The sequence below is a fragment of the Lepidochelys kempii genome, chromosome 4 (assembly GCF_965140285.1).
Source record: "Lepidochelys kempii isolate rLepKem1 chromosome 4, rLepKem1.hap1, whole genome shotgun sequence".
In the NCBI taxonomy this organism is placed as follows: domain Eukaryota; kingdom Metazoa; phylum Chordata; order Testudines; family Cheloniidae; genus Lepidochelys; species Lepidochelys kempii.
In genome coordinates this window covers 52,005,252-52,017,865 of record NC_136383.1, presented here as the reverse complement: position 1 = coordinate 52,017,865, position 12,614 = coordinate 52,005,252, and the positions used below count along the sequence as shown (strand labels likewise).

General features: G+C 40.8%; 1 protein-coding gene across 3 annotated transcripts in view; it reads left to right on the top strand.

Annotated features, from left to right (window-relative positions):
* INPP4B (inositol polyphosphate-4-phosphatase type II B) overlaps positions 1 to 12,614 on the top strand; it is a 481,293-nt gene that overhangs the window by 427,355 nt on the left and 41,324 nt on the right. For all 3 annotated transcript variants that reach the window (XM_073341212.1, XM_073341215.1, XM_073341214.1), the window contains 2 exons: positions 2,748 to 2,845; positions 10,450 to 10,562. In XM_073341212.1, coding sequence (XP_073197313.1) covers positions 2,748 to 2,845; positions 10,450 to 10,562 — 211 coding nt within the window. The remainder of the gene's footprint in view (positions 1 to 2,747; positions 2,846 to 10,449; positions 10,563 to 12,614) is intronic.

Below are 12,614 nucleotides of genomic sequence, written 5' to 3'. Positions count from 1 at the left end.
GTTTTTATTGAATACAAAGAACACTTCAAAATTAGCAATAATCTAGTTACCCAAAATATAGTTACCCGAAATCTGAGGTGGAGTCAAGTGACAGCAGCAGGTTTCCAGTGGCCAGCCTTCCTCCTAGCTGCTGTGGAGCTTGTCAGTGTCTTCTTGATCATAGAAAATCCACACTTCTCCAAAGTACACTTTCTAACTAATCTTTTTTATAAGTAATTAAAAACAAAGCTGTCAGGGTTCCTTCCCCACTCTGAACTCTAGGTTACAGATGTGGGGACCTGCATGAAAACCTCCTAAGCTTACTTTTACCAGCTTAGGTTAAAACTTCCCCAAGGTACAAACTATTTTACCCTTTGCCCTTGGACTTCCACTGCCATCACCAAACATTTATCTGGGTTTATTTTTATTAGGAAAGCATCGTTTGGAAAATCTTTCCCCCCAAAATCCTCCCAACTCTTGTACCCCACTTTCTGGGGAAGGTTTGGTAAAAATCCCACCAATTTGCATAGGTGACCACAGACCTAAACCCTTGGATCTTAGAACAATGAAAAAAGCATTCAGTTCTTGAAAAGAAACACTTTAATGGAAGAAACAGTAAAAAAGAATCACTTCTGTAAAACCAGGATGGTAAATACCTTACAGGGTAATTAGATTCAAAACATAGAGAAGCCCTATAGACAAAACCTTAAGTTACAAAAAAGACACACAGACAGGAATATTCATTCTATTCAGCACAGCTATTTTCTCAGCCATGTAAAGAAATCATAATCTAACACATATCTAGCTAGATTACTTACTAAATTCTAAGACTCCATTCCTGTTCTGTCCCCGGCAAAAGCATCACACAGACAGACACAGACCCTTTGTTTTTCTTCCTCCTCCCAGCTTTTGAAAGTATCTTGTCTCCTCATTGGTCATTTTGGTCAGGTGCCAGCGAGGTTACCTTTAGCTTCTTAACCCTTTACAGGTGAAAGGATTTTTCCTCTGGCCAGGAGGGATTTTAAAGGTGATTACCCTTCGCTTTATATTAATGACAAAAGCATATCTCCAAATAAATTATAATTGGCTGACTGTTTCCCTAGCAACAGCAATGAACTCATAATTTCTACTTATCAGTAAAGCAACTCTAGCAAGAAACATACAGACACAGGCACCCAGACTAAGATCAGCTATCCTTGTTAGTAACACTGCGGCTGTGCAGATGTTTTTGTCTGCCTAAGCAAGGCCAAATTCTTTCTCACTACATGGTGTCCTCACTTCCAGCTTATGGTGGCTAAGCACAGGATAGCTGTGGGTTATGTCAAGTCCAGGTCTCTCGTAACAGGATCTTTGTATCACACTTATCACCATAATACATGAACACCTTCTGCAGACTATCACAACACAGTAAAGACCTTCTGATTTCCTCTCTTCTTCCTGGTGGATCACTAGAATTTTTTCTTCCTTTTCTTCCACTTTTTCATCTCCCTCTCTCTCTCCCCTCTCCATGTCATTCCTGCTCTCATTGCCCGTCCCTTTGTTCTTCTGTTGTCTTTTCCTTTTTGCTTTGGTGTTTATGGGAAAGCTGGACTTGAAGAAGTAAAGTTACATGTCACTCTGGAGGCAGTGACCTCTGGAGCTAGTCTCAGCTCTCCAAAAGAGTGTTCCATAGTTTTGAGCCTGCTGCCGAGAACACTCTTCATTCTCAGCATTTCACTCTAAAGGTGTGGACAGTATCTTCTGTGAAATCTAATTGTCATGGAAAATCATAGTCTTAGAGAGAATTCTCTTAGGGAGCTTGCACCAATGCCATGGAGAGCCTTAGAGAGGAGAACAGACATCCTGAATTTGACTGAGTGTCCTGTGAGGAGTCAGACTAGTGAGCATTTGGGTGATACATTCCCATCAACCTCTGTTGCTGAAAAAATGAGCTGCAGCATAGTAGAACAACTGAAGCCGTTTTAAAGTGTGTGCACTTCAGCTTCACCTAAACGTAGTTGCAGTAATCCGGCCTAGAGGTCACAAAGGTGTGGGTCACAGTGGTTAGGCCACTATCTAACTGCAAAGGACATAGCTTACTGGCTAGTTGCTGATGCAAGAAGGAATCCCTGAAAGCTGAGTCTGACTGTTCACGAGCAAGGAGAGGAGTCCAGAAGGACCCAAGGATATGAACCTTGATTATTTACAGCAGACGATCTCAGTACAGGGTGCTGCTGTGGTGGTGACTAGGAGTTCAAAATGTTTTCCTGCTGACATCACCTCTGTCTTGCCTGAGATCAATTTCAGCTGAAGCAAAGGCATTATTAGCATGAAAAGTGAATGAGATGCAAAAGTTGGTGGTGTCTGTAGAAAGGCAGGCTGGCATTCAGTCTTCCACAGCAAATCCTGGCACAAAGCGCATTGACTCTGGCTGTCTACAGGGAAGCAGGATTTGGGACTTAATGAATAGTCATGAGATGAAAGCAGGGATTTTTGTCTGTTAGCTTGTGTTTTTGGCTGTTAGCTTGTGTTCAGGGGTGGTTTGAACTAGTATTTGTTAATGGTATAATGTGTATTTGAGGTTAGTTATTTTCTGTTGTATAAATCTATTAAAACAAATAGGGGAAAAAACAGTTCTCTATTTACATAAGGAAGCCATAGCTGCGGCTGAGTTAGGTATGTGTTTTGTTTCTTGGTTTTAGAGAAGGGGGTAGAGTGCAGGGGGGGAGGGGTGTTGTTTATAGAATTTGTTTTATTTTTATTTCCAGCATTGTCCTTTGCTGTTTTAGGTTTGGAGATACCACTTTGCAAGAAAGTGTTAACCAGGAAAATTTTGAACTTCTTAAAGAATATTACAAGTTGTTTACTGAAAAAATGCCTCCTGATTGTAAGTATAAAATTAATAATGTAGCATTCAAACTGATTTTAACAAGAGTTACAGGTGATAGACCACGGCAGCTTGTAATGCTGAAACTTTAAAAGTGTTAATATGCAGCTTCTTTATGTTTAGACCTCAATCCTGCAATTTATTCCAAGTAGGTGGACCCCTGTGACTACATACGGCACCACTGAAGTCAAGAGGGGTCCATCTGCATGGCACAAGTTGCCAGATCCAGGCCGTAGTAGAAAGGTGAAACAGTAACAATGGGGTAAATTATGTTTTGCATATTTATTAACATAACGTTTATAGTAACATAAGTAGAGGTAACTAGACACCTATGGTATTCATGCTCAAATACCTCTCAGAAGTTTGAGTCAATTAGCTCCAGTCATTCACTCAACTTTTTATTCATTTCTGAATACATAACAAGATGTACAAAACTAAGGAGTGAATTGCAGATATAGAGCTATCAATGGGTCCCATTGCAATGTCCAATTAAGTCAATGGAAAGATTTTCATGGACTTCAGTGGATATTGGATTAGCCCCTATATGTAGATGGAATACTGTTTTATTACTTTAATTGCTGAACTCAAAACACTGAAAAGACCCATTAGGTCATCTAGTCCTGCCAAGGCAGGGTTATGTTCTCAAGTGCTTTGTCTAATGTATCTATTTTTGAATAACTATGGGACTTCCACCACATCTTTGGGAAATTATTCCACAATCTAAAGATCTCACCATTAGGAGTTTGGTGGGTTTTTTAGTGATATTCACCCTACATTTTTCTTTGCTCAATTTCAAAACATTACTTTCACACACTTGCACCATCCTCAATAATTTGTCTCTCTTCTTTCTTGTGTATGTATAATCCTAAAATATGTTTCTATTTCATCTGACTCATCTAGTGTGATCTGAGTTACAAGGATCAGGGCTTGGTTTAGGATCTGTCATTTATGTCTGGCTTTTTCTTTGTGATGCAGACCTTATCATGATAATCTGTACTTTTTGTCATCTCGAGGTTGGTCAGGTCACTTACCATCTCTGTGTCTCACTTTTTCCATCTGTAAAATGTGGGTGGCCATGTTTATGCACCTTTTGTAAAGGGCTTTGAGATCTATAGATGAAAAGTATAAGTGTGTATTATTGTTATCATGTGTCTATTTCTTATAAATTTCTGCTGCAGACTACGGCAGCCTCTGGGCTAATAAATATTTCTTGCAGGAAGCATATAACACCTTTATTCTGTAATCTGCTTCTATTTTGACAGGTTTCAGAGTAACAGCCGTGTTAGTCTGTATTCGCAAAAAGAAAAGGAGTACTTGTGGCACCTTAGAGACTAACCAAATGCATCCGATGAAGTGAGCTGTAGCTCACGAAAGCTCATGCTCAAATAAATTGGTTAGTCTCTAAGGTGCTTCTATTTTGTGTCCCGGAGTTATTTAAGGTGTTATTTTTAACATATAGGGCATAAAATGAGTTGGGTCCCAGTTACCTCCAAAATTGCCTATTACTGCATTTGGGATTGTCAGAGGCAGTTGGTTTCACTGCCATGGGCTGAAGGCAAGGGGATTTCAATGAAGAGTCATCGAATAGTGGAATTTGCTTTCTGCCTTGGTTAGTCAATTTTATTCTGTTGACCTTCAAGTCAATCTACAAGGCTGAAGTGTTCTCTGGCTTTTTTCTAGGGGGCAGGGTGAGTATCGGGGTGAGATGATGGTAGGTGTCAGCTCTGTAGGAAAGATGGTGGGATTTTAAGAGTTTATTATGCTTTCTGGACACAGAATTAATTCATATTGTTGCTTTATAATATTTGTCCGCGCACTGAATGTATGACATAATGTAGAATACTTCTATTTCATTTGATTACCACTGAACAAAAGCAGCTTCTGTGTGTGTGTGTGTGTATATATATATATATATATATATATATATATATATATATATATATATATATATATATATATATATATATATATATATATATATATATATATATATATAATATGATTGTGAATATGTATATTTATACCACACATGTGGTGGTGATATCTATGTGATAAATTGCAGACCAATGTGGTAAATAGGTAATCATAAGAGTCAGTCTCCAAGAAGCTTATAATATAAATAGTTATTTTTTGTTGTTTTCCTCTCTAAGCCTGTACAGTTAGTTGTCAGTACTAAAATGTTCTGCCTTTCCATGAAAGGATATAGTAAATGGTACCAAAACCATGTTTTTACAACTCTCTCTCTTCGAAAACATCTTTTTTTCTGAAAAAACACACGCACATTGCTAAAACAGATCACCTACTACCTCCCTTGGACCTAACTAACAAAAAAAAATTTTTCATGCAACTGGCAACCCCTAGTTTTCATCACCTGGGTACCCACCTTTGAGGCTGACCCTGAAGTGGTTATTTATACGCCATGTTAGTAATTTAAAAGGGATGGAAAATCTTCATTCTTTTTCTTTGTTTTCTGGTCATACACTTATTAATCTCCACAACAGAGAGTTATGTTCTGGAAAGTTTTTCCTTCCAGAATTTGTTTAAAAAATATATATATATATATTTCATCTTACATTACTTATTAAAGATTGGAGCTCTTGAAGTATTATTCTGGGGTACCCTGTGATGTGCATAATGTGCAGTGGTTATGTCCAGTGATGACTCTGCCCCCGCCCTCCGGGACTCCTGCCCCATCCAACCCCCCGCGTTGTTTGAACCCCTCCCCGGACCTCTGCCCCATCCACCTCCCTCCCCTGTCCCCTGACTGCCCCCAGAACCAGGCAGGAGGGTCTCGTGGGCCTGCCCCGCCCCTAAGAGCCAGAGGGACCTGCCAGGGAGCGAGATGGGGAGTCCCGGCGGTGCTTACTTGGGGCAGCTCCCAGGAAGCATCTGACAGGTCCCTCTGGCTCCTGGGGTGGGGTAGCATAACTAGGTGGGGAGCAGGGGGAGCAGCCGCTCCCCTAGCTGATCACATCAAAAGTGGTGCCTTAGGCACCGACTCTGTGGGTGCTCCGGGGCTGGAGCACTCATGGGGAAAATTTGGTGGAGAGCACCCACCAGCAGCTCCCTGCCCCGCCCTGTGCCCGGCCCCAGCTCACCTCTGCTCTGCCTCCGCCTCCTCCCCTGAATGCGCTGCCCCGCTCTGCTTCTCCGCCCCCCCCCACACCCCGGCTTCCTGCAAATCAGTTATTCATGCGGGAAGCCTGGGAGGGCTGAGAAGCAGGCGGCGGCTTGGCGTTCAGGCCCAGGGAGGTGGAGGTGAGCTGGGGCGGGGAGCGGTTCCCCTGTGCACCCCCCGGGTTACCTGCTGCAGTGCGGGCGGCCCTCCTCGCGTCCCCCTGCCCCAGATCACCTCCACTTCGTCTCCCTGGGCCTGAGTGCGAAGCCACCACCTGCTTCTCAGCCCTCCCAGGCTTCCCGCGCGAACAGCTGAAACGTGGGAAACAGGGGTGGGGGTGGCAGAGAAGCAGAGCCGGGTGGTGTGTTCAGGGGAGGAGGTGGAACAGATGTGAGATGAGCTGGGGCCAGGCGGGGAGTTGCCGGTGGGTGCTCTCCACCCACCAAATTTTCCCCGTGGGTACTCCAGCCCCAGAGCACCCATGGAGTTGACGCCTATGGCATCACTTTTGGCCGGTTGTTATGTTTAGAAGCCCTCTCAGGACAACCGGTTCTAAAAGGGCTTCTAAATTTAACAACCGGTTCCAGCTAACCGGTGCAAACCGACTCCAGCTCACCACTGGTTATCTCACACCAACTATTACTCCCCTGATTCCTATCTTCCATACATATTCTATCACCGTCAACAACTTTTTCCTCCTTTACCCATGTCAACAATCCCCCCAAATCTACTTCTACTGCATCTGTTTTTTTTATAAAATGCTACTGTGATCTGTTTCATTCTGGGATTCATTCTGGTAATAATTTGTAACTGTTCTCCCATATGTCTTCCTCCTTTCATCTCATTTTTACTGTTGCTGCTGTCTTTTCAGTCTCCTTGATCTTATTGTAGTCATTCACACTGTGCCACTCCATCTTCCTGGACTACCTCCAAATCTATGCAGGCATCTCTGGTTCCCTTCAAGAACTATGCTTATCTAGCCTCACTGCACATTTCTGCTGATGTACTTGTACTTGTCTTATTGCAGTTTCTCCGTTTCTGGCGAGCCAAGAGCCCTTGTTCTATGGAGATTCAAAGTGTTTTGTTCTTGTTCTTGTTCTTCTGGTCTCTTTTATTTACCTTCTTCCCTTTGTTATTTTCTCTCCACCTTTTAACTATGTTTACCATAATGCTGTTATTCAACTGTATATATATCATTCAACATCTTTAATAGTTCATCTCCATTCACCCTCTCTGCTCTCTTGACTTGAGGCTTGTCTATACAGGGAAGTTAGTGCTCAGCAAGATAAGGTCTGAATTTACAGCGCACTAGTTACACTGCAGTTACTCCCTGTATGAGCACTTTTACTGCACGCTTTGTGAGCTTTAGCTTAGTACGCTTTAAGGGGTAAGTGCTCAGCTGCACTCCAGGGATTTTGCTGTACTGTAGCAGTGTTCACATGGTGAGTTACTGCATCGCAAGCTGGTGCACTGTAGATTCACATCCTGGCTTGCTGTGATGCAATTCACCATGAAGATAAGCCCAAAGTAAATTTTCAGCTTCATTTCAACTGCCTTCAGTTAAATGTTTTACAGACAGACATCCCGCTCTTGACTTAGTGGAGCTTACCATTGACCATTATCTATTCTTCTACACATCATTCATGTGTAGATCTGCCCATCTCCACCTCTGCAAAATTGCCCAGGTATGCCATTGATTTGAGTCCCAGTCTGTTATACTACTAATTCTCCTCTTGTCTTCACTATTGGATTTCCCGGTGGCCTCTCCAAATCCCAGCTCTTCAGATTCCACCATTTTAAACATGTTGTACAAAGGTCCACATTACACGGTCACAGCCTGGCCCAGTCCTGCTCTCTGAAGAGATAGCACTCTGCTGTGAGAGGATCTGAGCGCTGAATCCCACCTGCTGCTAATCATCATGGGGCTGAGTTGTGACTGATCACTGTTCCTACCACTGGGTCACTCAGGCGCACTCTCCAGGGTCTTTTCCCAGATTTCTGTGAAAAGAGAGCCCATTCAAAGGCAGAGTCCCTGCTGGCAGGAACCTATTGTTCAAGCAGGTGAGATCCATTCTGTACTGATTATCCCTTGATTTGTCAGACCTTTCCAGGCTGAGTTTTCTTCCTGTGTGCCAAGTCCCTGCTACAAAGTGGATAGTCTAATTTACAATGACAGTTGCAACATTCTTAAAACCAAATGGAATTTGTAACTGGAGATAGACATTTTTACCAAGCTGACGGCCCTTTCATTTCTGGGTTCCTTTCAAACTTCTTTTTAAAACTTCTTTTCTATGCAGCTACTGTAGCACACATTATTAGTCTCTCTCTTGTCCCCACTCTCTCTGCTCATCTGGCCTCCTGTGTGTGCCTCTCTACTTTCTCACCACCTTTGGTTAGCAAACTTATTCCTCCGTAGTTTTTGCCATCTGGTGCCGCCATTCTGTACCTCTTTGCTTCATTGACTTTCCATCTTCTTTCAAACCACAGATGAAAACAGTTTTCACTTGCCCATTCATCTTCATTTCTCATTCCCTTTGACTCTCTGCTCCTATTAAACCATACATAATAGTGAAGTGTTTTGGGATAATTTCCTACTGAAAATGCATACAAATAAAGTTCTATATAATCCTCCTGATTCATCCAAAATACAGTACCACTTTTACAGTATCCCAGAAGAGCTGAACGTATGAAGGATATGAAAATGTAGCATGCTTATTGAAAAGTAAATTTAATAAAACATACACAAAGGTAACAATATATGGTAAGAATGATAGTTTAGGACTCACCCTAAGAGGCTACTAGCATAAATGTAGATTAATCCATGCCTCTGTTGTTTTAAATTGCCATTTTGATATTTGGGCAACAGCCACATCCATGTCAGGAAGCTGGGGATGATCTTCTCCAGCCTGAGAAGAGAGCTGCATACAAAGCACTCTGGAACCACATGAAAATCAAGAACCTCTGCTTTGGTGCCATATCACATCTGCAGAGCATGCATTCTCCAAAGTACAACCCCTTTGATAGGATACAGTAATTGTAGGACATATTTCTTTATAATCCACAAAAATAATTTGACAGTTTAATACTGTTATATGATTGAAGGATTTGAACAGTCTTTCACATCCAGCCAAGGCATGAGTTATTTTAGCAATACAGTTCTTTAAAAGAATATTTACCCATGGTAAAATGCGTGTCTGCCCCACATTAAGGATTTGCTAGGATGTATTGGGGAAAGACCATATTATGATGCACTTATATATTTTCTTAATGATAGTATGATAAAGCTTCAAAATATCTAGAAACTCCTTTCTGCATATTCACTGTATGTATGCTGTGTGTTTTTTAAAAAGTAGACACAATGTGCAGATAAGATAATATATATTTATATTGGCAGGTAAGAAAATCTTCAATAACACAATTACAAAAGCCTGTTTTTAAAGTGTTCTGTATTATTTCTTCTGTGTTCTTTTTGCAGGGCAATATTGCATGTGGGTCAGGCAATTCAGAGAGCTTTTTAACATATTCTTTTTGTGTATTTTTAAAATTACTTCTCAACTACATATCATGAGTGAGAGAAACTATCACCTTCATTCGAGATAGAAAATAAAAGTTTGTAAATCAAACAGTTGTCATTCTGCCTGTGATCAGGTTAGGGGAATGGCTATCTGATCTGCATTGTAATATTCTTTTTAGTTTTGACTGATTTGGAAATAAATCTTGGATCTCTCTATTTCAGAAGGATTTGGTTTTAGTAGTGGGAGGATCCCCCTGCCTGGTTTTACTGAGGCAAAATTACTCAGTTTGTCAACTTGAAGGAAAGAACGGCACCCAGATAGAATTGTTTTCATACCACTTCCTATGGGTCTAAGATATTGTTATGTTTTTTTTAAATGTTAACAGTTGATAAATCACTTTTAGTTCACATCTGTAAGAGGAAGTAATCCAGAAAAACTGACAGAACTTGTGTCTAATAATTTTCAGTACTAATTTGGAAAGAGGTAACATCAAAAAAGTAATGTGCTATGTCTGTGCCCTTGAAGCCCTAGAATAAATTAAAGTGCCAAGTCCTGGATTGCTTAGTGACTTATATTTCCCATTGACTTGTCTTCAGTGGGAAATCTGAAGGCGCAAGGAATACACAACCAGACCCTCTCAGACAGTTCTCCATTCACTTCCAGAGCCTTTCTGTGTTCTATTTTAAACTGACAACTAGAATCTGGAACTAGGCCAAATCCTGCAAGGTGCTGAGTTGTTGATAAGATGGAAGTTGAGGACTTTCAGCAGCTCTCAAAATATGACCTATATAAAGTAAAGCCCTCTGTTTACAGGGAAAATATTTTTTTCTTATTCATTAAATAGTTAGTTGCTACTTTCTATCAAAATCCTCATGAATCCAAAATGAGACTCTAAATGTTGGAGCTTTTCTTTAGTGAGGAAATCTTTAAGTCAGCATAACCGTTGTCACTGACTGTTTATTTCTTTTCAGGGCTACCACATTTTCAAGAACAGAATGACCTAAAGGGATTACTAGAAAATCTCCATCAAAATATCCAGGCCAAAAAAAGAAAGAATGTAGAAATCATGTGGGTGGCTGCAACGGTAAGCTGCTTTGTTCCAATTACTTTCATATATGGTGTACTAATTTTCCATTACTTGCTGATATGAGGGCTGCAAAGGAATTTTTAAGGATGCACTCAGAAAATACAGTGATTTGGGTCATAGAAGTACCTACATATTTCTAGACCAGTGGTTTTCTATCATTTTCATCTGCTGAGCTATTGTAAAAAAGTGACCCTCTCATGGATCCATCTCCCCTCCTAATACCTGAATCCTCTGCTTCTTGATTCTTAACACTTTTCATGCTGTAGATCATCTAGATCATCACAGATTCATGGCACAGAGAACTCATGGAGGAAGGGTGAAGTTCCAGAGGACTGGAGGAGGACAATCATAGTACCTATCTTTAAAAAGGGGAACAAATTGGACCCAGGGAATTATAGATACCTGGAAAGATACTGGAACAAATTATTAAATAATCAGTTTGTAAGTCCCTGCAGGATAATAGGGTTATAAGGAATAGCCAGCATGTATTTGTCAAAAACAAACCATGCGAAATCTAATTTCCTTGTTTGACAGGGATTACTGGTCTAGTGGATAGAAGGGAAGCAGTAGACTTCATATATCTTGATTTTAGCAAGATGTTTGACAGTCTCACATGGCATTCTCATAAGCAAACTAGGAAAATGTGGTCTAGATAAAATTATTATAAGGTGGGCGCAAAACTTACTCAAAAAGTAGTTATCAAAGGTTCGTTATCAAACTGGCAGGACATATCCAGTGGGGTCGCACAAGGATCTGTTGTGCGTCCACTACTATTCAATATTTTCATTAATGACTTGAATAATGGAGAGTATGCTTATAAAATTTGCAGATGACACCACGCTGGGAGGGGTTGCAAGCACTTTGGAGAACAGGATTAGAATTCAAAATGACCTTGACAAATTAGAGAATTGGTCTGAAATCAACAAGATGAAATTCAATAAAGACGAGTTCAAATGAACAATTACAAAGTAACTGGCTAGGTGGTAGTCCTTCAGAAAAGGATCTGGGGTTATAGTGAATCACAAATTCAATATGAGTCAACAATATGATGAAAAAGGCTTATCTTTCTGGGGTGTATTAACAGGAGTGTCATAGGTAAAACATGGGAGGCAATTGTCATGCTCTCCTCAGCAGTGATGTGGACTCAGATTGACTACTGGGAGAATAAAACATGATAAAATGTTTAGAAAACCTCACCTTTGAGGAAAGGTTAAAAAAGCTGGATTTGTTTAGTCTTGAGAAAAGAAGATGGAGGGGGGACCTGATAAGTCTTCAGATATATTAAGGGCTGTTATAAAGAGGAAGGTGATCAATTTTTCTCCATGTTCACTGAAGGTAGGACAAGAAGTAATGGGCTTAATCTGCAGCAAGGGATATTTAGGTTAGATAGTAGGAAAAATTTTTGAACTATAAGTGTGGTTAAATTCTGGAGTAAGCTTCTAATGGAAGTTGTAGAATCCCCATTATTGGAGGTTTTTAAGAACAGATTGGACGAACACCTGTCAGGAATGGTGTAGGTTTACTTGGACCTATCTCAGCACAGGGTCCTGGACTTGATGATCTTTCGAGGTCCCTTCCAGCTCTACATTATTATGATTGTATCATCATTAGTAAGGGCTCCTCCACAGGTCATGGTTCAAAAAAAAAGTGGTCTAAGTTCAACCTCCCGCACTGCAAGAGAGCTATCAGAGTTCCCTGCAGCTTTCCATGTAGAAGTAGTATACATCTGAGACAGCTACTTCTGGTGAAACTTACAAAGAACAGTTCATGGGACTTAATAAGACACCATAGGTTATGTACTTGTGGGCACCAATCCTACACTTGGCTCTGCCTGAGCAGATTACTGAACCTGTGCAGAGCCCTGTTGAAATCAGTAAAGCACGTAAACACAGGGGCCCGTCCATGTGCTATTTATTACAGTATCAGGGCCCTGGCTACTAATACGTGCCCGTAGGAATGTTAAATCATGTAAAATATTCCCTTCAGTATCCAGTTACTGTTTTTACAGTGAATCTTTTTTCTAAATTTAAAATGAATCTATTATTGTCG